Source organism: Panulirus ornatus, chromosome 6 (genome assembly GCF_036320965.1).
Source record: "Panulirus ornatus isolate Po-2019 chromosome 6, ASM3632096v1, whole genome shotgun sequence".
NCBI classification, from domain to species: Eukaryota; Metazoa; Arthropoda; class Malacostraca; order Decapoda; family Palinuridae; genus Panulirus; species Panulirus ornatus.
In genome coordinates, this window is record NC_092229.1 from 7,568,468 (window position 1) to 7,593,793 (window position 25,326).

The 25,326-nt window shown below is 37.6% G+C and overlaps 2 protein-coding genes across 3 annotated transcripts in view; one reads left to right on the forward strand and one right to left on the reverse strand.

Moving 5' to 3' along the window:
* Nucleotides 1-3,132, forward strand: part of fliI (FLII actin remodeling protein) — a 28,017-nt gene extending 24,885 nt beyond the window's left edge. Inside the window, exon 14 of the mRNA XM_071662432.1 lies at nt 2,743-3,132. Within this exon, the coding sequence (XP_071518533.1) occupies nt 2,743-2,877 (135 nt within the window). The 3' untranslated portion in view covers nt 2,878-3,132. The remainder of the gene's footprint in view (nt 1-2,742) is intronic.
* A 112-nt stretch (nt 3,133-3,244) lies between these two features.
* FoxK (forkhead box K) overlaps nt 3,245-25,326 on the reverse strand; it is a 134,003-nt gene continuing 111,921 nt past the window's right edge. The window contains exons 3-10 of one of the 2 annotated variants that reach the window (XM_071662433.1): nt 21,247-21,383; nt 20,023-20,177; nt 18,807-18,953; nt 17,199-17,392; nt 14,469-14,671; nt 12,861-12,929; nt 9,637-9,844; nt 3,245-7,123 (exon numbers count right to left, since the gene is read on the reverse strand). In XM_071662433.1, coding sequence (XP_071518534.1) covers nt 6,841-7,123; nt 9,637-9,844; nt 12,861-12,929; nt 14,469-14,671; nt 17,199-17,392; nt 18,807-18,953; nt 20,023-20,177; nt 21,247-21,383 — 1,396 coding nt within the window. In that variant the 3' untranslated portion in view covers nt 3,245-6,840. The remainder of the gene's footprint in view (nt 7,124-9,636; nt 9,845-12,860; nt 12,930-14,468; nt 14,672-17,198; nt 17,393-18,806; nt 18,954-20,022; nt 20,178-21,246; nt 21,384-25,326) is intronic. The other variant, XM_071662434.1, reaches the window with a different exon arrangement.

The window sequence follows — 25,326 nt, forward strand, 5'->3', positions numbered from 1 at the left end:
AAGCATCATCAAATGTCAGCAAACTTGCAATTAGCCAAGCGCCTAGAGCAGACCAATTTGAATGCCTGTAAAGTAACAAATAAGGTTATGTTTCCTTTCTATCATCAGTTTGCTATTTCTTGTGAATTGATAAGGCTAAAAAAATTTTTTTAATTTCTTCTTATCCCTGTTTCCTAGAAAATCATAAAAATTTGCTATATCCTTTACATGATAAAAGCTTTGTGCTGCATTGGTGTCACCACTATTAAACTCCCACGTTATACAAATGTTATCGAAACCATGATGCTTTTTAAGGTTCCCCCAATACTTGCTGCTAAAGTCTACTCCTGACTTATCTTGCCCATTTCGATCTTCATTTTAATTAGGGTTGGGCACACTTTCACCCGTATTTCAGTTTTCTCTCAAAAGGAGTGTTTTTATAGCTGTTTTGGGCACAGAATACAAATTCGTAGAAGTTTCAGCTTAAGATGACACCTTAGGTTGGTAAAATGCAAAAATTAGAAATGACGGCCAAAATTGTTCATTTTTACAACAGTTCATAATATTACATACTGAATCTTCTAATGCGTCTTTCTCATGTTTTAGGGTTGGGTGGTATCAAATCTGGCTCATTTATATACATAGTGTGCATCAGGACACCTATAGGAATAAAAGAAGAAAAAATACTGATGTAGAAATCTTTAAAATTTTTATCTGTAAACAATACATAACATGAACATTTGTCATACCCAACTCATCCTACTACTCAAGTCTTGCATAACATTACAAACAACTCTGTGACTATCAGAGGACAGTTGAGGAGAATGTCCCCATTTACAAACAGTCTTTTGGTTTCACAGTGTTTCTAATTGACATTCTCAGCTTTTGTAGTATCATCAAGTCCTAAGTCACCACATTGCCTCCTTTTTCCAGTAGTTTGTTTGCAACCAAGTTCATATTCTTGTAAAAGCCATCTTCAAGATATCGATTGATACAGTCACTTAGGAGACTATAGGTGAAGTCCTGAGGGACAGTGTTTTGGTGTAGCTTGATTGCCATCCTGACGGGTTTGATGGGCTTTCCTCATCATTAGCCTGTGTCTCGTTTCCATCATCTTCATCCTCTCTGGTCAGCCACTCCCAATGCAGGTCAAATATTATGTTAGCAGCAGTCTTTACTGTTATATCTGCTAAATCTCCAGTACTTTGTGATGTGCCATGAACTGTATATAGACTATTCTCACTATGCGTATTATGACTTTCCGACATTGACTTTTAGAGAGCAAAAAGCATCAAAATCACTCAGCCATTGATGAGTCAAAATTTTGACCATGACCTATGTTCAGTGCTTCATCATTGTGACAACAACTAACTCTCTGCATTCTGCACCCATGGACTCATGCCCTCTTTTTCCATTTTTTTTTTTTCCCAGCTGACATATGATGTTTCTTTTGCCTCCTCTTATTATTGCTCCATGACCATGAGATTTAGATTGACACGTTGCTCTATAGCTTCCATAAAAGTTGTCCTAATAGATCTCATCTGCAGTCATTTTACACCTAACTGTTCTTTCTGTATTGCTTGATAGTCTAGATTCTTTGATCTTACATCATATATGTTTCTTGTCATTTTTTCATTGAAACTTTGTACCTTTCTCTTTCATTCTTCCATTGTTTTGTGTTTTTTGTAACTAGCTTGCTCGCAAAATTTTTTGAGAATTTCATTCTTTGTTTTTTGACTCGCAGCACTTTTGTGCAGTGGATTTACATGATCCAGTCTCTACAGAGTTTTTTATCTACTTTTTCTGCTGCCTACAGTCACTGTAGTCTGCTTTAGTCCCTGTGATGCTATGACCATCATCAGCTAAATTTACCAGCGGCTCTAAATTCACTTGCGTCCTGATAAACTGTGCCAAAATAATGTTTTCCTGACATTTTTACTCTTTGTAGTTTACTCTTCACTAGCATATATGGTCACTTTTCACACACACAAGGGAAACAGAATGATGGATCTAACTACACCTTGTCCTGACACATATAGATCAGGGTTTTCTTATTTTGATGGTGAGCATTTCTACCAAATCATTATAACCATAGCACTAATAATTTTGACAACAGAAACCTTAAAAAAAAAATGTCATTGAAAATCACAAATGCAAAAACGTCAGCTGGCAATGTAAAAAAATTAGCGATTTTCACTGTTCGGATTTTTACACTTTACCAACGAGTTATCATTGCAGGTAAAATATTTCAATAGTTTATTTCTTACATGTCAAAAATTGCCATAGAAATCACTACTTTCCAAAAATGCTTGCAGCCTAATTATATATCTTGGCCTTTTCCTTGATAATGTTACCATGGGTATGTTCCTTTGATTCTGATCTTAGATCCAAATACACAATAAATATTTCATTTTCTCCTACACCCAATTCAGTTTTCATCATATTATGATGACTTGGCCGCCACCTTGGTAATCAATGATGTTATGGGCAAGGTAATGGTGTGTAGCATTCCAAATTTCATAGCTCCTGAGGATTTGTAGTTCAGGTATCTTACTTTTGTTAGTCTTCTTTCATTTTTACACACCCATTTTGCCTGCCATGCTTTTTTCGTGTCCAGATTTCAGTTCACGTATCTTTTATTTATTCCTCCAAATTTAGCTACAGCCAGTGCAGTCCATTCATTATTAACTCAATATATCCTACAGTGTAACAGGACCATTTCCTTGGGTCGATATTTAATGCATACCCAATTTTTCTTTACAGGTTTATGTTCAGAACTTGAGAGTAAAACAGCCAGACCTACCCCGGAAGTTGCTGTGCACTTTTAAAGGTAAAGAATCAAAGAAATTCACCCGCTGTTTCCATGGATGGGGAGACTTTAAAACTACAAGAGATTAGATAGGGTGAAGTAAATTAAGCCTTATTTTTTTGTGTTCTTAGTCAAACCGATAGTTGTGCCTTATTTTGAATATTATGCATCAAGTCTTCCTGTAATTATAATTTGCAGAAAATTCTTGTCTTGCAGTTGCATCCATAACAAGAACGAGAATTAGAGTACCTAGACATATTTTAACAGATTTTCATTAAGTTTAACAAGAGTATACACATGCACAATAATTTTTATTTATAATGGATTAATAATAATCTTATTCATGTTTTCTTTTATTTTACCCTGCATTTCATTTAACAATGAATTAGTATGATCATGACCACAGCAATATTGATCTTGGGGAGTCCTGCAGATTTAGCAATGAAACATCACATACCGAGTTAATAGTTTATTTTCACTCTGCTCCTATTAGTTGTACATACGAATCACTATGATATCAAGGCAGGGTAGAGTTTGTGGGTTGGTGGCTGAAGTAGCTGAGGGGTAGAGAAGGGAAGGAAAATTCCTCCTGAATGTCAGGAGTGTTAAGGGGTTTAGGGAAGCCATCAATATTGAGGAATCTTGAGACTTTTCATCCAAGTCATCCTGGACGACTAGCTTTTAACTATTTTAGGGCAGCTTCAGAGGAAATACTCATGTTACTTGATGAACCTGCATTTAACATGCACATTTAATGAAAACATTCATAAAATGCTGTGTAAGTGCCTCAATGAGATGAAATTATACACTTATATCAGCTTACAGCTAACACAGAATACAAAGGACTTTGTACCTCTTAAAATTCACCAAAGAACTTGAGTATTTATCAAAGTACCACCCATGATCTTTAATATAACTATTATAATCCTTTGGATAAACCAATCCACTATCTGAGTAACACTACAACTGTGTAATTCATTTTTCCCAAGAGTAAGCTTGGCACCACAGCCTGGTATCTAGCCCACCTGCTTGCCCCACCTGCCTGCTTGGTGTAAACAAACCTACTAACAAGTACAGTAAGTGTCTGCCATGCTAAGCATGCGACACAAAAACCATGTTTTCAGATATCTGAACCACCTACCAGCAGGATGAAGCATAACAAACGGTGATAACATCTCATGTTGGAAAGATAAATCTCATCTAACAAGACCAGGCACACTGGGTACTACTGGCCAGATGACAGAACTAATTTCTACAACGTACTCAATGTATACAGCTGGGTTGCACATCCTCTCACTCCAGCAGCATCATAATGTTATTGCCTTGACTATGAACAGTTTCACAGCTTGCTGAAGAAAAGAAAAGCACACATAACCAAACACACCTTATTTTCTCAAAACATTTAAGATGCCATTGCTTTTGAACGTCTCTCTCTATAAACAAAAGTAGAATAAGACCATCTTATTCATTTACAAGCATGACAAAACTGGCTAGCAATCGGAAATTGCAATACCTGGCAACATTTGGTAAATGACATACCAAAAGCATGAAGCAAATGTCGATATCGTAGATCTAATGGGAAAGAAACTGAAACTAAATGGGAACAGATAAAAAAATTGTGTTTCACGATTATTTGGTCACAGGATACAAAGAATGGTACAGGCTATACTAGTTCCTATCACAGGACATAAAAGAATACAAGAAAAATTGGAGTGTTTCTAGAGAGGATCATTTTTTTTGTTTTTTAGATAGCACTGCTTGTGGAGCCATTACACTTTTCAAACGTTTGACAGGATTCTTTGGTAGCCAATTTCTGATATATGAATCAATATGCATAAATTGTACAAGTTTAATCATATAAAGTTCCTAATATGTGATAATGGTAGGCAACCACCAATTCCTAAAAATTGGAATGAAATGTCTCAAATATAGTAAAAAAAAAATCTTTTTGATTGTAAGATTCTACTAAACCTTCATCACTATACCTTTTCCTATAGGCTCCATTTGCACAGGAGGTAAAATGACAATATAACTACATCTTTCTGTGGCAGAGGGTTTAATAATCAAGTGAAACCTAGAGTCACCAAAAGCCGCAATCTTCTAATATGTAATACAAGCAAAAGTAATTTTTTCATTCACAATGCAACAAGGAATCCCAATTACTTACATGCCCATAAAAAGAAATTAAACAATTGGCTGGTAGCTGTAAATTATGTAATAGTATACTTCAAATGATAATCTTTGGGTCAAATTATTCCACTTCCTCATTTTCCTAGTGTTTAACATATATACACAACTTGCAAATCTTACTATATATGATGTATGAATACTGCTCAGGTGTTAGCTGACTGCTGCATGTGATGATTCTAGGATATTCATGCAAACTAATGCCATCTGCCACAGCTGAGAAAATAATTAACCAGTAATTATATTTACATCACTGTTTCTTCTGACTATAGCATAAACATTTGCTGTATGTGAATGCCACCAATAGAGGAATCTGATAATTTCAACAGTTCAGACCCTTCACTGCCACAACTGAGGGTGGAATCATCCAAATATTTGGAGATTGACAATTAAAATATAAATATTTCCCACAAATTGGAGCTAACATTTTGATGAGACATGTTAATTCTGAAAAATCTAGAGTTCTACATTTGTTCTGTTTATGTACAAGACAGGAAAGGAAGTGTTCCTTCTAACAATTCTCTTAATATGACACTGTCCTTCTCCATACATATAGCAATATGATCATTTACACACCACTTATAGCCTCTCAGACATTTAAAGAAAAATATGAGAGTTCAGACTTAAACTATGCTACTCATCTTTAGTACAAAGTTCTTAAGGAAACATATCCTCTGCTATCATTAGCAGATCTAAACACTCTTGATACTGTACACATATGGCAGGGTTTCACTACTTGCACACATTTCACCAACATACATAAAAAAATAATTAAAATAATAAGTTTATTCTTCAACTTAATTTTTGAACAATAAATTCTCCATGTGGCCCATTCTGAATGCTCCCCCAAAAGAATCCGTTTAGTTATTTCACAATACTACTTGACACAAGAGAAAAAAATACATCACCTAAAAACTTGTACTGTACTAGACGGGGAAAAAAAAATTCATTCATTCCACTGTGACACACTCAGTAGTAAGGCCACAAGGCCAAACTCATTCAGAAAAATAACTAAGTATTGACATTTATGGCTATGCTCTATTTTATTCCTTTCAATGATCAATTTATACAATAAACATTTCAAACAAGTCAGTCAAAAAGTAGTCTGTTAAAGACATGAAGAAAAGCCAAGTTATGTGTACATGCAAGCAATGTCATCATTCTGAAATTTGGATGTCCCTTTCATCAGAACTTAAAAAACACTAAGCAAAACATTCTTGAAACACAGTCATCAACTACTTCAGAGTAACTAATGGGCATTAAAATGTCATTCAGACGTTTCCTAATTTGCACGTGTCACCTCTGAAGCAACCTCCATAATCTTGTCAGGTACACGACATTAGTCTCAACGGTGTGACGCACTTACACCTAGGCACAGCTGATCCTTGGAACTAATTTCCCCTCACATCACTATTTAAAGACAACTTGTCACACTGATGTCCACTGAGTACATGGCCTCCCTGCCAAGAGTTGTCAAATTATGGCATTTTACAGGCACTACAGTACTATCCACTACACAAGTCTTTCAGGCTTGCACCTTTACCACATGTGTAGATTGTCCATAAACTTTAACACAAACCATCTTTATATAATCCCTGAAGGAACATCTCAAACCTCACTGTTCTGCAAGTAACAGACTTTATTGTTTGTATATCTGAGATGCAAGTACTTATCTTCATAAAACATGGGCTAATTCACAGCTTCAATTAAACTATCTTATAGCTTTCACCAACCTGAGTGCCACCTGCTTGACTCAGTTAATGGATCACCACTTGCTTTGTTGGTTTGAGAACTGTGACTTGTGTTGCTTGACAATTACTTAACTGGTTTATTAACCTGTGACTATCACGGGTTGGGGGATCATATTATTCATCCTCGTATGAATGTCCATCCCCTTCCACCCTAGGTCGTTTTGAGAGAGGTTCATGGTGTGAGGCAGCCATTACAACACCCTCTGCCTCCACAACCTCCTCTACATACTCCGTTGTCTGGGGAGCGGCAGTCACAGTGCCAACCATTACTGCTGTTCCAGTGCTAGTACTACTGTTTCTCATATTACTGCTGCCACTAGGACCTGTTACTGTTGGCCCAGCTGTAGTTGCTGTACTCACACGTTTAACCTCACCATTCACCGTCACATACCCACCACTGAAAATGGTTAAAGAAATAATTAAACACAATACATGTACTTGGAAAAAGTTAGGACATATGAAAAATATTTTCTTAAAAACACATTCCCCAATCTTGTTACCTCTTGGGGAACCTCTGACTTATAAGTTGTTCCAAAGCAAAAAAACTTATGGGTTAATTAAAGAAAATACCTAGTCTTTAAATTTCAAAGACATTTTAAGTTTCGATTGGTTTGAATTTGGAAAGATACTTAAACAAACCTTCATAGGTAGAATACTTATCCATCCTATCTACAAAATCTCCATTGCTTGAGGACAATTCATCCCAACTCATTTATTTGTGTAATTCATATATCTCCCAGGTCAGACTGACAAAAGCTAGAATACATATTTTTTCATAGTTGCAAACCATTTCCCAAATAGGGAGCATCAGATGAAAACAATGACCTCATCTGCTCATACTCACCTACATGCTGCTTTGTATGCACAAACCAGAACCCCCTATTCATAAATCCCAACAAATAATAGAAAGATAAAAATCATACATTATGTATGATGGGGCTCCTGAAGCATCAGGCTGTATGTATGATGGGGCTCCTGCAGCTTCAGGCTGCACTATAATCAGAAGCAGAGAAATGATGGAGAGAAGAATGAGGGATGAACTAATCACAGCTTTTAATGTGTTTAAAAGAGATCTACAATGTGGACAGCTAAATATATCCTTATCCATTTACATGAAAGCTATTCTGATATTTGCCACAAGACAGTATGTCTCCTTCAATATTCTCCTAATGTGGGACTCATGACAGGTTAGGGACAATGGTGACTCACAAGTCCTTGTTCCACATAGAATCATGAAGCTTATTTCCTGCAAGATAATAATCGCAATGTTGGCTTCTTTCATTTAGTCCCATCCCCATTACTTTACATTTGCTTGGCCTGGATTTCATTAGCCGTGTATCATATCAACTTAGAAGTCTTATAAACAGATGGAATCCTCCTCACCCTTCACTTCCCTCACAACTTTTGCATATCTGCAAACATATTCAGGTAAGAGTACACACCTTAAGGCAAGTCATTCACAGTGATAGAGAAAAATAATGATCCCAAAACAGAACCCAGGGGCACTCTACCAGTGACCTTCACCCATCTGGAGAAGGATCCCCTGATATGTATCCTTTGTTCCCTTTCACTTTGTTCCCCGTCACGAAGATCCACCAAAGGAATCTTCCCCTTATTCCTGCCTGGTATTTCAGCTTCTCCATCAGCCTTCCATGTAGTACTGACTCAAATGCCACTCAAGGTGTACCCAATCTACCCTGCACTTTTATGTATGGCTGAGCTCACTCACTCAGAAATCTAAGAGGTTTATTTATTATACATAAGTTCCTTTCCCTAAATCTGTGCTGCTTCTCACTTAGGCAATTTCTCCTCAGTAGAAAGTCATCCATTTGTTGCTTTCTCATTATCTTTTCCTGTACCTTACAAACCAAACTCAAGGAAAGTGCTCTATAGTTCAGAATTTCTTCCTGGTCTCCTTTCTCAATGTCTGGTAAGATATTTGCCCTTTTCCACTCCCTTTGCACTTTTTCTTTGCAAGTGTGTGTGTATGCTCAAGAAATTACCTATTTGTATTGTATGGTGAGAAAATTTTACATTTGCAGGCCCCATCTCTTGAACATTCTGTACTATCATACAATTTCCTAAATTTATGTATACTGTCAGCATTTGCCATGTCCTCAATCATTCTATTTCATTCATCCACCACTCACAATACATCTTTTTCACAAGTTTCTTGCTCAATTTCATATAATGTCCTCTGGATGCTCTATCCCTCAACACATCAAAGAACTGTACGCTGTCTACATCATCGATCTGCTTTAAAATCTTAAAGGCTGTGATCAAGGTGTACCTCGCTCTTCTCTCTTCCAAGGTAGGCAAATTTAAAGGCTGCAGCCCTTCCCTGTAACTTAGTTTTCTAAATACTGGCACCATCTTTGTTGCCCTCCTCTGCACCTGCTCAACTACTTCTATGAGCTTCTTTAGGTGTGTTCACCAAATCTGAGTAGCACACTCTAGTTTTGGCCTTATGTAAGATATGAACAGCTTGCTAATCATTTCTTTACCCACATACTTAAAAGCTACTGTGTCTATGTGTGTGTGTGTGTACTGACCCATTTCTACTATATGGGAAGGGAGATTTTAAATTCATGGGGCCCCATACGGCCCTTGAACTATCACATAACTTTATGTTTGCTGTCTACATTTAACCACGTCCTGTCATTCTATTCATGTGGATATAGTTGTACCTACAATGAGAATTTGTCATTCACCAAAGGGATGTATACAAAAAAAGACAAATAACTGTGAATGCAAGTCCAACTTTACTGCTTCCCATGAAGATGTCAACAGACTAAAAATTTGCAATAATAATTGACAGGTAGATATATAATCTCTCTCTATAACACTACCAATCTAATCTCTTTATGGCACACTCTTCCTATTTTCTTACATAATTCACATTATACTTACCCATATTTGGTGAGATGCGTGGGTAAAATAACCTGAGTGTGAGTGAAAGAGCTAGGATCAGCTGAAGTCTGGACTATTACTTGGCCCTGGGTGAAGGAGGTTGACTCTCCTCCATGGGTACCACTCGTTAATTGTATTTGTTTAACCTCTCCAGACTTGCCAGACCCTGCCCCACTAGGTCCTCCAGCTGTCGCTATCAGGTACTTGCCTGAAAGAATGATGATACTTACTAACTGTTAAGGTATCTGGACACTTAAAAATGTGATCATAACACAGAGAATCAACAATATAACATTTTGAATTTAACTATTTTCAATCATATCTTAACCCTTAAAACTGCAAGCATGGTTCAAAAATTTTATCATGGTATGCAGGTAGTAAAAATTATGACTATCATACAACAGTAACAGAAAATACATAAAAGTTTTATTCATATCTTTGTGTTGGCCTGCTAGTGCTAAATGAACAAGCAAAAGGGGTGTGAATGATACCAGTCATACACTGAGAGATGAACATGGAGATGACTTTTCTTTCCTTCTAATAATAATAAGCTTGCCTTTCTGCTGTGCACTTATTTCATACACAGGTAGTGCATTGGTGATGTCTTAAGTTGCATGTAAGCAAGGTGCTATCTAATCCCACAAAACTGTCAGCAAAGTTTAATAATAAATTCACGTCCTTGAGATGTTCTAAAATATGTCAGTTTATCTTGACAAGTTGTAGATGTAGATGGGAAAACAACAAATGAAAGTAAATAATGAGAGAAGATTCTGATTATGGTTAAAAACATCTATAACACCATTACAAGGGCAAAGATGCTGCAGATACCTACCAGCTCTATTCATCAAAAGAAAGTGATGATTATAGTGCATTATACTCAAGAAGTATTAGGCTACCTGTATTGGTTGCAACTCCATCTGCTATTCTGAAATCTCAAGATCCAAAAATCACTTTTAGCTGTGAATCTTAGAAAACATAATAAGAAAATAAGTTAATTATATTCATTATACTTAGTCGCTATCTTCCACATTAGCAAGGTAGCAAAAAGAAACAGACGAAAGAATGGCCCAACCCACCCACATACACATGTATATACATAAATGCCCACACACACACACATATATATATATGCCTACACATTTCTACGTATACATGCATATACATACACAGACATATACAAATATAAACATGTACATTTCATACTTGCTCCCTCCATCCATTCCTGTTGCCACCCCGCCACACATGAAATGGCACCCCCCTTCCCCCGCGTGCGCAAGGTAGCGCTAAGAAAAGACAACAAAGGCCACATATGTTCACACTCAGTCTCTAGCTGTAATGTGTAATGCACCAAAACCATAGCTCCCTTTCCACATCCAGGCCGCTTCACGTGTCCTGGTTCAATCCACTGGCAGCACGTCAACCCTGGTATACCACATAGTTCCAATTCGCTCTATTCCTTGCACACCTTTCACCTTCCTGTATGTTAAGGCCCCGATCGCTCAAAATCTTTTTCACTCCATCCTTCCACCTCCAATTTGGTCTCCCACTTCTCGTTCCCTCCACCTCTGACACATATATCCTCTTTGTCAATCTTTCCTCACTCATTCTCTCCATGTGACCAGACCATTTCAATACACCCTCTTCTGCTCTCTCAAGCCCACTCTTTTTATTACCACACATCTCTCTTACCCTTTCATTACTTACTTGATCAAATCACCTCACACCACATATTGTCCTCAAACATTTCATTTCCAACACATCCATCCTCCTCCACACAACCCGATATAAGTCCATGCCTCGCAACCATATAACATTGTTGGAACCACTATTCCTTCAAACAAGATAATCTTCTCGCCTTCCACGCATTCTTCAACGCTCCCAGAACCTTCGCCTCCTCCCCCACCCTGCGACTCACTTCTGCCTCCATTGTTCCATCCGCTGCTAAATCTACTCCCAGATATCTAAAACACTTCACTTCCTCCAGTTTTTCTCCATTCAAACTTACCTCCCAACTGATTTGTCCCTCAACCCTACTCAACATAATAACCTTGCAACAGTGTAAAACTACAAATACAATGAAAAAATAAAGAACTAATGACTGTGTAAAGCTACACATACAATGAGGTACTAAATGAATTTACCATGAGACACAACCAACCGTGGTATGCTGGTTCAAACTTCCCACTACTATTCTACCCTCTGTCCTAAGATAATCCAGTTACATTTACTACTTATAATTCTAATTATTCACAATATATTTCATCGCTTCATGCTGATGCAAGATTCGTCATCTGCTGTATATAATATAATAAAGCAATGATTTATACACAAATGCATGTAAAACAACAGCACAGGAGCAAAAACTGTGTTACAGATTGATAAATGCCTAAACATTTACATCATGCATAGTCATAACAAGGTGCAGACGACTCTTTACACCAGAGACTAGAATTTCCATCTGGAATGTATATATCAATTTCTCAATTAGGGAAATCCTGGGGAAGTGGAAATGTGGACATTAGGGCAGAGATAAGCCACAGGTGGGCTGACATCCCTGAAGTATTACAAGTTTTACCTTCCTAAAGATAACCTACATAAACACACACATGCACACAAAAAAAAAAATCTCAAAAGTTTTCCTAACTAGTACTTCACCACTTATTTTCAAGCATCATCATATACTATTTCTTCTGTTATTTGTAAATCATTTAAAGTACTAATCATCTATAAGCCAGGAAGTGTCAAAGTACTATATGTGATGCTCAAAACATTTGAAAAAAAATGACACTGCTCAAAGCATTCATATATGACTTGTTTTGCAATATCTGGCTGCCAAGAAGAAACAAGAATATGTGTAAAACAAAGAATGTTACCTAGGCAAACATACACAACTTACACTTAGGGCAAAGCAGACCACATACAATAAGACAGGGTAAAAGAGTTTATAAATATGGAAGATCAGTGAAGACATGCTGATATATTATCAAACTAGAAAAATCTGCATGAAAATAATGGAGAAAAGTATAAGAACTAGGGATGAGAAAATTTCTCCAACAGTAACATTCTCTTGGAAACAATACTAACAGTTTTGTCAGCTATGAAATTATCAGGCTAATAATATTCGACAAAAATGAATGCTACGGAAGCAAATAAGCTCTTTGAATAATGATAAGGATCTTAAGCCCACTAATGCAAAAGCTACTCTTGTTACCTGCCCCTCTTACCTTGTAAGGCAGACATGAGCTGCTGGGAGTTCTGAACACTAACCCCACTTGTACCTATTAACGCGGTACCTGCAAAAATAATTGATTAATTATAGACACCTGAACCAACACTCAAATTAGCTGTGAAAACACTTATATTCACAACATGTCAGGGTGTGCTTCTAAAAAACCATGAAGTAGTATCAATAACATGTATACTCTTCTATCATCCTTTCCTCATCAATCCTCTTCATATGTCTTCATATTACTACCACTACTCTCTCTTACCCTATCATTTCTTATTCAATCACCACTCCTCACACCACACAGAGTCCTTAAACAGTTTATTTCCAAAACATCCACTTTACAACACAGGCAAGACTACTATCAATGAAGCATACCCATCTCTGACCTTGTGGACAACAACCTCTATCCATGCATTCCTCAGTGCACCCACAACCTTTGCCCACTTACCCCTCTATAGCTCACTTCAGCTCCCATGGTTACATTTGCTGCTGTACCAATTCTCATGTATCTAAAACACTCACTTCCACTAAGTTTTCTCAATTCAAACTCACACCCCAACTAACCTATAACTCTCCAATGCTTTTATTCACATTTACTCTCATCCTCCTCTCTTTACACACTTTCCCAAACTCAAAAACTAAATTCAGCAGTTTCTTACTCTAAAAAGCCACTAGCACCATGTCATCAGCAGACAATAACTGACTCCCCTCCCAAGCACCCATACCCCTAACGGTCTGAAGACCTACTTTTTTAAAAAAAAAAATAGTCACTTCTACCTTCCTCATAACCCCCATCCATAGACATAATGAATGGCCAGGATGATATCACATACACCTGCTGCAAAGCCACTTTTACCAGAAACCACTCTCATCTTTACCAATTTGCACACATACCACATGTGTGGCCTCAGTAAGCAAATTAAAAGTTACAGCAGTTGTGAAGTTATAACAGACAGAAGTAGTAGGTAAGAACATTTAGGCTGGAGCATTGGATAAAAGTAGTTGGTAAGAACATTAGGCAGAAACAATAGGTAGAAGTAGTCAGCTGAATATCAGGTAGGAGCCTCTACAAACACTGAGCTAGAGTTGCCCTCTGCCAGTGGCCTGTTAAGGATGAAACACTAAGGGTTGAGAACTGGTACTGGAGATCACTAGTCATGGAGACTCTAATGCTGTGGCCATCCCTCTAAGGGAGTTCCAGGAGGGAACAGGCATGAAAGATACAGATATACAGACAGATAGATAATATCTTAGAAAAGATCCATTAGAAAGCAAATAGGTACTTTCCTCACGAGATTTTAGCCCAGCACCAGAGACTGGTCAGTCAGTCAACTTATACACCCTTAGTAGTCAGATACCAGGACAAGGCTTGGTTATCATGTCTCGGTATCTACTGGCTAATTATGAGATGTTGTAAATGACATGTTTCCAAAACTTCAGTAACACACAAATATTACTAAATCAAAGCATGAGTTTTCAGTATACACTGAATACAGATTCTATAGCTTCCAAAAAATATATAAGAATTGATGACATCAACATCACAAAAGCATAATCAAAAATTCAACTTCATACTGGAATGTAATCAGCAAACAAATCAAACCTTGTTGATGCTGGTGAGGTGGTGGTGAAGGTGGCGCACTGGTTGTATTAACATCATACTGTGCAGCTGTATTAAGGGGGTTAAGTGGGGAGGCTGTGGCAGAGTCAACATATTCAGGAACTGGCGAACCTTCCCGTGACAATGACTCTGGAGTTACCAACCCACTCATACCAATGTGTGAGGGAGATGCTGGCGCAGATCTGCTGTTCAACGAAAAGAATCAAATTCAACAATTAGTGCTGAAAGGTTAACAATGTTGCAAAGAACATACATCTTACAAACAACAAGGAAATTATTGCAGGAAATAACTGACTATGTCTTGTTAATCAAACAATTATGGCTAAAAACAACTGACCAGGGCTTATCAATTAATCAAACAATCCTGTTAATTCACATTCATTCCCAGGGAGTGCTTACAAATACTCCCCACTGTTCAAAGTTCTGTGTATAATAAATAATAAAATTACTCAGATTAATATTCTTATACTACCTCCTCGTCTGTTTTCTTACCCTACCTCGCTAAAGCAGGAGACAGCGGTTAAGTATAATAAATAAATATAAAAATAACTTCAAAATTTTGGCGGGTGTGGATGGAATCACAGTGGAATTTATTAAAAAAAAGGGGGTGACTATGTTGTTGACTGGTTAGAAAGGATATTCAATGTATGTATGGTTCATGGTGAAAAGCCTGAGGATTGGCGGAGTGCATGCATAATGCCATTGTACGAAGGCAAAGGGGATAAAGGTGAGTGTTCAAATTACAGAGGTATAAGTTAGTTGAGTACTCCTTGGAAATTATATGGAAGGGTACTGATTGAGAAGGTAAAGGCATGTACAGAGCACCAGATTGAGGAAGAGCAGTGAGGTTTCAGAAGTGGTAGAGGAGGTGTGGATCAGATGTTTGCTTTAAAGAATGTATGTGAGAAATACAAACACAGATGGATTTGTATGTAGCATTTATGGATCTGGAGATGGCGTATGATAGGGTTGATAGAGATGCTTTGTGGAAAGTATTAAGAGTATATGGTCTGGGAGGTAAGTTGCTAGAAGCAGTGAAAAGTTTTTACCAAGGATGTAAGGCATGTGTACGAGTAGGAAGAAAAGAAAGTGATTGGTTCCCAGTGAATGTCGGTTTGCGGCAGGGGTGCGTGATGTCTCCATGGTTGTCTAATTTGTTTATGGGTGGGATGGTTAGGGAGGTGAATGCAAGAGTTTTGGAGAGAGAGGCAAGTGTGCAGTCTGTTGTGGATGAGAGAGCTTGCGAAATGAGTCAGTTGTTGTTCGCTGATGATACACAGCTGGAGGGCGATTCGGGTGAGAAACTGCAGAAGTTGGTAAAGTTTGGTAAAGTGTGTGAAAGAAGAAAGATGAGACTAAATGTGAAAAAGAGCAAGGGTATTAGCTTCAGTAGGGTTGAGGGGCAAGTTAACTGGGAGGTAAGTTTGAATAGAGAAAAACTGGAGGAAGTGAAGAGTTTTAGATATCTGGGAGTGGATTTGGCAGCAGATGGAACCATGGAAACAGAAACGAGTCACAGGGTGGGGGAGGGGGCAAAGGTTCTGGGAGTATTGAAGAATCAGTGGCAGGTGAGAACATCACCTGTCTGTTGGCATTTCCTACCCTAGGACCAGCAGTTAAATGGAAGAGAACCTCTCTGAACTTAAAAACAAAGCTAGAAATCTTAAAGCACACTGATGCTGGTGAAGGAGTGTCAGCATGGTAGTAAGCGCATCAATACTTCAGTGAGGGTTGGCAAGTGGATTCAGCATGGGTCCAGGGTGGAGTACGCATTGTTCCCACCAGCAAAATCTCCAAACCCAGACTCAGCAGTTAAAACTGAAGTGAGCCTTACATCTCCTCACTAAAATCATTTTCCCCTGCATTGGTGTACAGTGTATTAATTTCTTGGAGTAAATTGAACCAACAGTCTTTACAGGTCTCACATCTAACTTGGGAGAATACATACCATATACCCACAATTTTAAACAAAATCCCTTTTTTAAAATAAAGCAGACGGTCAATGCAGCTGCCACTTTACAGCAGTCGATTCTTATCTACTGTTCTTTTTTTAATGTCATCTCACTAAGCTTCTTTAAACAACAAAATTATCAACCTTAATTCTAACTGATTACAATAAAGTTTAAAATCATGATATTAGGTTTGGCATAATTCATGTCAGAAGTGTTAAATGGAAATTATCTTTCAACTGGTGTTGATCTGGCTTCCCTCTGCAGACCTGTCTTATTTTCTGTTAATTTACTGCAATTCCTGTAACCTTTGATGCTCTCAACATCTCTTGGGGCCCCTGTGAGTACTCCTCCCTCCCATTACCAGCAAAATGGGTCAGTGTTGTTTTCCTCCGGAGCAGATCCATCTTTTAGCTTCTACCTGAGCTCTGCGGTGCTGCTGCCACTGTCATGTGTACTCAACGAATTGTAATAACCCTTTTGTAGGGTATAGAGTGAGATTATATATTTGTGGGGCCCCTTCTTCATGTATGAGTTGTGTGTGTGTTCATGTATGTTCTTTCATAACATATATAAATACTATTTCTAACTGATGTAAACCAACTATAATACATACATACTAAGAGACCTTCAAGGAATTTAGAATTTTAGTTAAATTTGACTAAAAAACTGTCATCCAATGAGTTCAAGTTATTCTAACTTTGTTTACTTTGCAAGGAAAAATGAAAATAATATATATTGTACAACTCAAAAAATTACAAACCTATTAGAAAGGTGAGTGAAGGGGGTCTTAAAAATAGGAACGCCTCGCTGTCGCCGTCGCTTAAATGCTTGGTCTACCAATTTCCCTTCCGACGCTGGGTCAATTTTCCAAAAGCTGCCCTTCCCTGGCTCCTCCTGGGACCGAGGGACTTTGACGAAGTATCGATTTAATGACAGGTTATGCCGGATGGAGTTCTGAGAAATTAAGGTAAATGTAAAACAGAAATCCTTTCAACAGAATGGGGATCTGACTTAGTAAAAATATTTTTCATCTGAAATGACCACATTTTGAATCCATGCCTACTGCAAATTACTATTAGGTTTCATGGACGTTGTAAACTGAAGCATTTCTATGTAATCTGCAATGGATAAAAGAGCATATACCACCTTATAGCAAACCACTTAGCTTTATGTAAAGAGAAATAGTACAACAACTTGCATAAAAGAGAATACAATGGTCCAAAGCACCACTTTCAGATTATCTAACTGGGACAGAAGTACTTCCCTAGGCAGTATCTAACAAACACTTATCTATCTACCTATATCTCTAATACCTACAAAGTTGCTCCAAAGAATTGAGGAGATTTAGGATATGTCAAAATTAGATGGGATCTTGGGAAGGGCTATAACTGCTACTGTCAAAGTCCCTCTTGATAACAGAGACAGAGGCTGTGTTGATTGGTATGTGTTGCATGAATGTACTACTAAGATAAAAAAATGTGCAATTATATCTTTACCTTAAAATCAGAATCATGAAATCCTTATGCAAGGTCAGCACATACATCTATTGGTACTTAACCCCTTAAATCCTCTGAATGATTATTTTCGCATGGCAAGCAACTCCTTTAGACCTATTTGCACTTTCAAGTTTCACACTATTTAAAGGCCACCTGCTATGCCTGGGTGGTTGCCACAGGGGAAGGTACCCCTAACAACCACTCCTCTTCTAATCATACCAATGACAGCACATTCTCATGAGTTTCCTAAGAAGGAAAATGATAGGCTTCTTGATAGATTTAGAGGAAAAATCAGAGGACAATCCTGGATTATGTGATTATGACCTTCACAACAATGGATCTGACTGGTATGCCTGGGAACTTTACAAGACATAATATTCCAGCTATGAAAAATCACTTTTATAATTTTCCTGTTACGAAAAAATTATCAATAATTCACGATGACTATAAGATTTATTGCATACGAAAAATAATAACAACCAGTGATCAGTCTTTACGCAAGGCAAGAAAAACAATACAATACACACTGGTAACTCACTTGACACTCTGGCTTTACTCCTGCACTTTTAACACAGTGCTGAAACCTCTACAAAACCTCTAAACATTATTAAAGATTGTAGTTGAGGAAATATTTCTTCTGAAGTGACCTTTTCTTATTGTTGTATGAATACTTTTAAAGCTGTAAGGTTAATACATTTCTTAACATGAAAAACAGATCTATAGCATTGGAAAGGAAACCTACAAGAGAAGTTATGAGGTTTGGCCAATGATACAGAATGATGACATCTTACTATTGCAATGTTTGCAAATTTCTGCTTCAATACAAAAAAAACAATGGTACAATAATATAAAATCATTTAGTGTCTCATTACCTGCCATCCTTTGTCAGCTGTCCGGTAATATGGATAGTGCTTGGTGATATACGAGTATATACCACTCAGTGTAAGCTGTTTGTCTGGAGCAGAAGATATTGCCTGAACAATCAGCTGAGCATAGGAGTATGGAGGTTTCGAGTCATCCTGAAGATCATAATTAAAGAAAATATTAGTGACATAATATAATAAAAAATATAAATAATAATGATAATAATAATGATAATAATAATAATAATAATAATAATAATAATAATGTTAAATAATAATAATACTATTATCATCATTATCATTTCTGTCTATATAATCACCATGTGACCCCTTTGTAAGAATAAGTCCTAGTGTTACCCAAGGCCTCTTTCAAGAGAGGCTCCTGCAGCCCAAGGATGCACTACTTCCAGTAGCATGGAAATATGAACTCCTTTGGAATGAGTTCTTTGACCACTGTACTCCTAATGATATAGCTTTAGCAAAGGTGACTTTTCATCATGGTGTAACCTCATGCATGCAAAGTCTGGCAAAACCTTATAATAAAAGTAATGTAAAAGATGTGTGGAAATAAAAAGTGTATGGTAGAAAGAGCAGAAGAGGATGAGTTGAAATGGTTTGGACATGTGGAGAGAATGAGCGAGGAAAGATTGACAAAGAGGATGTGTGTGTCAGAGATGGAGGGAACAAGGAGAAGCGGGAGACCAAATTAGCCTTTTTTTCATGCATGTTCACCATTTCCTGCATTAACAAGGTAGTGCTAGGAACAGAAGAGATCACTTCATCCGCTCACATCCACTCTGCAATGTAACGTATAATCCACCAAAGCCAGAGGTTCACTGACAGCAAGCCATCCCCCTGAAAACCATATCATTCCAATTCGCTCTATCCCTTGCATGCCTCACATCTTCCTGCATGTTCAGGCCTCGAACCTTTACACCTCCTTTCACTCCATCATTCCAACTTCTACTTGGTTTCCCCTATTTCCTTGACACTTCCATTTCTAACATGTATACATACTCTTCTTCCTGCCACATATCTCTTTCACCATACCAGTATGTGCTCAGTCAACCCTCTTTACACTAAATGTCCTCAAACATATCCTTTCCAAAACATTCACCCTATTATTATCAACTTTAAAAGCAGTAAGACAGGTGTAGTCACCTACTCTATAATCATATTAACTACAAAGCAATAACTAAAGATACTCTGTATTGTCTTGACATACCTTTGCACCAGGTGGACTGTGAGGTTGGTCAGGTGGATGTGGTGAGGTGAAGTAACCATCATCTGCTATGGATGCCTGAATGCCATTATGGTGGTACTGTTGGTTGGATGCTGCCAAGTTTACTTGATTTTCTTCATGTGTCGTTGATACTGTTACTGAGGACAAAAAAGTAGCCAAGGTCAATTTATTTTCAATTCCTTGTTATGACCATGAGAATCACTAGAGTTCAGAGGATGATGAAAGTTCATTTCCAGAAGCATGTAAAAAAAATACAATTTGATGGATCTATCAAAGGAAATAACAATGCCACCTATCATTTTCAACTTAGCACATTAGGTAAGAAAATGAAAAGGGCGAGCTAAAATGATTTGGACATATGGAGAGAATGAGTGAAGAGCATATCACAAAGAGGATATACATGTCAGCCATTAATATGGGTTGTGAAAGATGTCTGAACATTTTCTAATTCCACAATTTCGCCCGCCTTGCAGAGTGATGTTACAGCGCAACAATATTCAATTTGTGAAAGAATTAGCGCTGTGAATGATATCAAAATCAGTGTTTCTTCTCATCTTGAAGGTTCACAGGATGCAGCCTGCCATCCTTATTCATGTTTTGTTATTCTGATGCATTCACCGAAAGTTAGGTCGTTAAATATTATCACTTAGACAATTTTCACTTTATTCAACTGATTTACAATGAAGCTGAACCAAATCTGTTGTCTTTTAATGTATATGTATACTTTTAGCAACTGCACTTTTACATTATTATTTTCGTTTGCCTTGTGTGAGACTGAATGTGTATTATAACATGGCTCTGGATCCACAAAAATTTTCAATTTGTAAACATTATTTTCTTTTACCTTGTGTATGAGACTGAATGTGTATTATAACATGGCTCTAGATCCACAAAGTTTCAATTTGTATAATTTACAACAAATTGACTAAATAAATTATTATCTATTATCATTTATAGCTCTTGTGTCTCTCTCAGATTATGCTGTTTTTGATATTTTCATTTTTCCCATACCATAGAAGATGAAACTTAACCCCAGTGAAAAAGCAGGTTGTTCTCAAATACCCAGTTAAAGATTTCAGCTGTGTCTCTTTGCAGCCTTTCTGCATCTTTATTATGTAATTTTCTCGAGAGAGAGAGAGAGAGAGAGAGAGAGAGAGAGAGAGAGAGAGAGAGAGAGAGAGAGAGAGAGAGAGAGAGAGAACTAACCTGTATTGGTGATTTCTCCTTTATCCTCCATTGCAGCATAGGCAGCCTGGACCAGGTTCTCTGCATTGACCCCTTTCTTGATGCCACCCAGCCCACCATGGCCCCCTCGGGGGGATGTGGGGCAACTGTTGGCTGCACTGTAAAGAAAAAGTTTCTTAGACCTTAAACTCTGAAACTATACAAATAACAAATAAATTTAGGGCAAAAGTATAAAAGTAAACATATATCAACAATATTACCAACTAAAGGATTAACAAAGCATTAATAAAATAAAATGTTATTTCTTTCCTATGAAAAAATAATACGACAGGAAGGTTTCATCTACAACATAGTTATATTTCCAGACAACCTGTCACAAATCAAATCTGATTTGTCAGAAGTCAAACCACTGAAACCCATGCTTTAAGGAAGTTAAATTCCTGATAAAAAATTTTCCTAAAGTAACCTTTACATGGATAGACCAAAATGTAAATGAAACAGCTCAGCACACATATACAATACAGCATCCTACAGTCTATCACAATAATTTTGAGGTTATAGAGGTTACATAAAGAAAACTTAAGGGTACCAAACTGAAACACTCTGATGGGTTCCTTAGATGCTTCTGGAGTGGGACTGGGTAGACTGAGGGTTACTGGGAGGGTGAGGGTGGGGTACAGTTATCTACATCACTCACTGAATCATCCAATTCAACATATGCTACCATGCAAAAAGTAATGCAGACAATATTCAAAAGATCTACACTTCCAATATAAAGCCTAGCTATGTGAACAAGAAGTGGTAGTGGAGTGGAAAGGGATAAAAACAGATGAATCAAAAGATAAAGCAACTGATTCAACTGGAGGCCATCCAGATTTATTGAAATGCCTGCCCTTATTGTGAATGTGCTAAGTAATGGGGTCACAGGAAACACAAATGGACATAATTTTCTATTTCATGGGATTCAAACTGAAAGGTATTTTGCTATGACATAACCAAAAATGCATGATAAGTACATTAATAAAACAAATTTCAATTGTACTCTATACTAAAAGGAAAGTATTCTTTTACACATTAAAAACAGACACATTTCTAGTTCTTCAAATCATGCTATGCCCTTTAGTTGTCCTATCCCCATGTCTTTTGGAGAACCATTCACTGTCTAAATTCATCAATCTGGTTTTAGTCTTAAAGGTTATGATCAGTTTACCCTTCACTCCTCCTTATCTTTTCCAATGGGCAAACTTGAGTCTTCAAGCCTTTCCCTGTAACTCATCTCTTTTAATTCTGATATCATATTTATTGCCTTCCACTGATCCTTCTCAATTAGCTCTTTGTACTTCTCTAGGTACAGTGACTAAACTTGACAAGCATACATTCTCTAGTTTTGGCCTTACGAAGATTATGAACTGCTTGCTGAATATTTCGCTATCCATATACTTCCTTATCATATACTTGAGAGTTATTCAAAGATCTGCTAGCAAACAGTTTGTCTCCTCAATCAGTCTCCAAATGTGGGACACTGGCAATAGGTTAGAGACTATGTTAACTCCAAACTCTTCTCATCTACGAGTCCTGAGGCTTATTTCCACCTGAATAATATCATACTGAAGCATTCTTATAACTACACCATCCTCACTGCTTTACATTACTTGGGCTAAATTTCCTCAACCATGTGTCACATCAACTTTGGTGCCACTTTAGGTCTCTTTGTAACTTGATTCAATCCACCTTGCTTTTCACTTCCCTCATGACTCTTACATCACGTGCAAACAATTCAGGTGGGAGTACAGAACTTCAGGCACATCTTTAAATATATCAAGAAGACTTATGGTACTAAAACAGAACATCGTGGCACTCCTTTAACCTCAACCCACTTTGAGAAGGTTCTCATGACATGCATCCTTTGTTCTTTTCCACCAAAGATATTTCATCCATTGTAAGAAATTTCCCATATTCTTGCCTGGTGTCAACTTTAAAATCCGCCTCCTACAATTTACAGTGTCATATGTTTTCTGACATTCCAGTTAAGAACAATCCACATGTCCAAGCTTGGAATAATAAAAGTAAAATTTCCATCTAATAATTTCAGGGTTATTTGACATCATGACTTCACTAAATGCGTACATACGACATCACGAGTTTAGATATTTTCTAAAGCCTCAGAGATCCTATCAGAATAGTCATCAAGTAGTGAAAGACAGGAACAGGAACATCTAACTTCACTCAGCTTGCTCTTATGCATTTTTCATTTGTTTTGTAAAGAGCTGTAATTGATATTGTTTCACAACTCTTAAGGAGCAATATGCAACCTCTTTAATTAGACTGGACAATGGAATGTCTCTGAAAGATCATCCAATGCTTTTGGTAAGAGCATTATTTCACTGTTCTATCCAGATGAAGTTCCATGAACCTAAAGCTGAAAAAGTGAGCACGTCATCTACAGCAGCAGTACTAGCAAAAGCAACAGCAGCAGGAACAAAATTATCGTCACAATCAGCAGCAGACATAGTATCATCAGCTGCTCTATAATTACCATCATAAGCAAGATCATTATTGCCATCGACAGCAACAGTACCATCACATGAAGCAGCAGTAGCAGCAGGAACACTTTAACTGCAGCATTAACAACAGCACCAGTAACGCTATGAAAATCATTAGAAGCCGATGAATCTGAATCATCGTCAGCATCATGACTAATTCATAGCAATAATCCATCATCAATAGCAACTGCGTACCATGATCACCATTAACATCACATTGGCAACAGCACAATCAACAGCAGTGAAGCGTTACCACCACACGGTCATTTGTCTGCTGCAGCAACATCTGCAGCAGCAGCGTGAACAAAATGACTGGCACATCAGCAGCAGATCATTACCAGACGGATGAAGATGGGCAAAAAGAATATAAGAAGAAAACTAGGAAGAGAGGCAGACAGAATAATTTTCTGTCCTGCATACGTATACATACTACGAAAATAAGTCATTTACTACTGGGGTAAATCACCCATCCCAAATGACGGTTATTGCTTTAGTATTATCAAATGAACACATTATTCAACAAGTTCCAAATCCATTTTCATCTATCTGCAAGCCAATCCTGACTTATTCACCACGACGCAAAGGTCCCCACCAGACTTACTGCTTAATTACCATATCCCAGGCACAGCAGTTAACTCCACAGGCACTCGACCTTTAACGGTCTGGTTAGATATCACGCCATCATGGAGTTCGACTTCAGTGTCTGGGTTAAGCTCACCACACCAACCCTGAAGCCTGTTACAATTCAACCAATCTCTCTGTTGATGTTTACAGGCGATGGTGTGCTCCCCTGACAATGATGATGACTCAATGCATTGTTTGAACGACCCCTTGTGCTGTGAGTCTCTCAACAATTTTTCGACAGCTCAGTAACCTCCATTTTGCTCAAATGATAAGAGGGGGAAACTAACAAACAGCAACACATCACTCGGCCCTTCAGAGGCTGTATATGACAGCAGAAGAGATCGCAAACGAAGAGCTTAAGAGCAGAAAGGCAAACAGATTATAGGAAAAATGCATGTATTTTCACAATGGTGGTACGTACACTATAACGTCATTTCATGGATTCAAGCTAGGTGTTCGTCAAGCCTATTGTTTCACATATGTTGTTGTTTTCATCTAATATTACTGGCGAGTCATTTCATTCATTAACAATCCAATTTAGAGATAAAAGTACTTTGTTATTTTCATTTCGAAGGAAAACGCCTACCCTCAAGATGACAATTCATCTACGAAGGGCGAAATCAGACTGATCTAGTCTTACATAGCTACTTTGATCAAGAATGTCAAAACCTTTAAGACCTGTTAACACCTGTATTACATCACTCGTAACCTTTTCTCGTCCAAGATACATACGTTAAGGTCATGTAAATGCCCCCCCATAAGATCTGTTTCTTGACCAATATCATCTCGATAGCCGGTCGCAGTACTCTATTTTGCTTTACTGCAGACGACCAGAGCTGCTGCCACTGAAGTACCGAGTGAAGCTTATTTTGCTAACCTTTATTCTTGTGCTTCTGAGCACTGCATCAGTGGCTTATGTCGTCGGCTACTACAC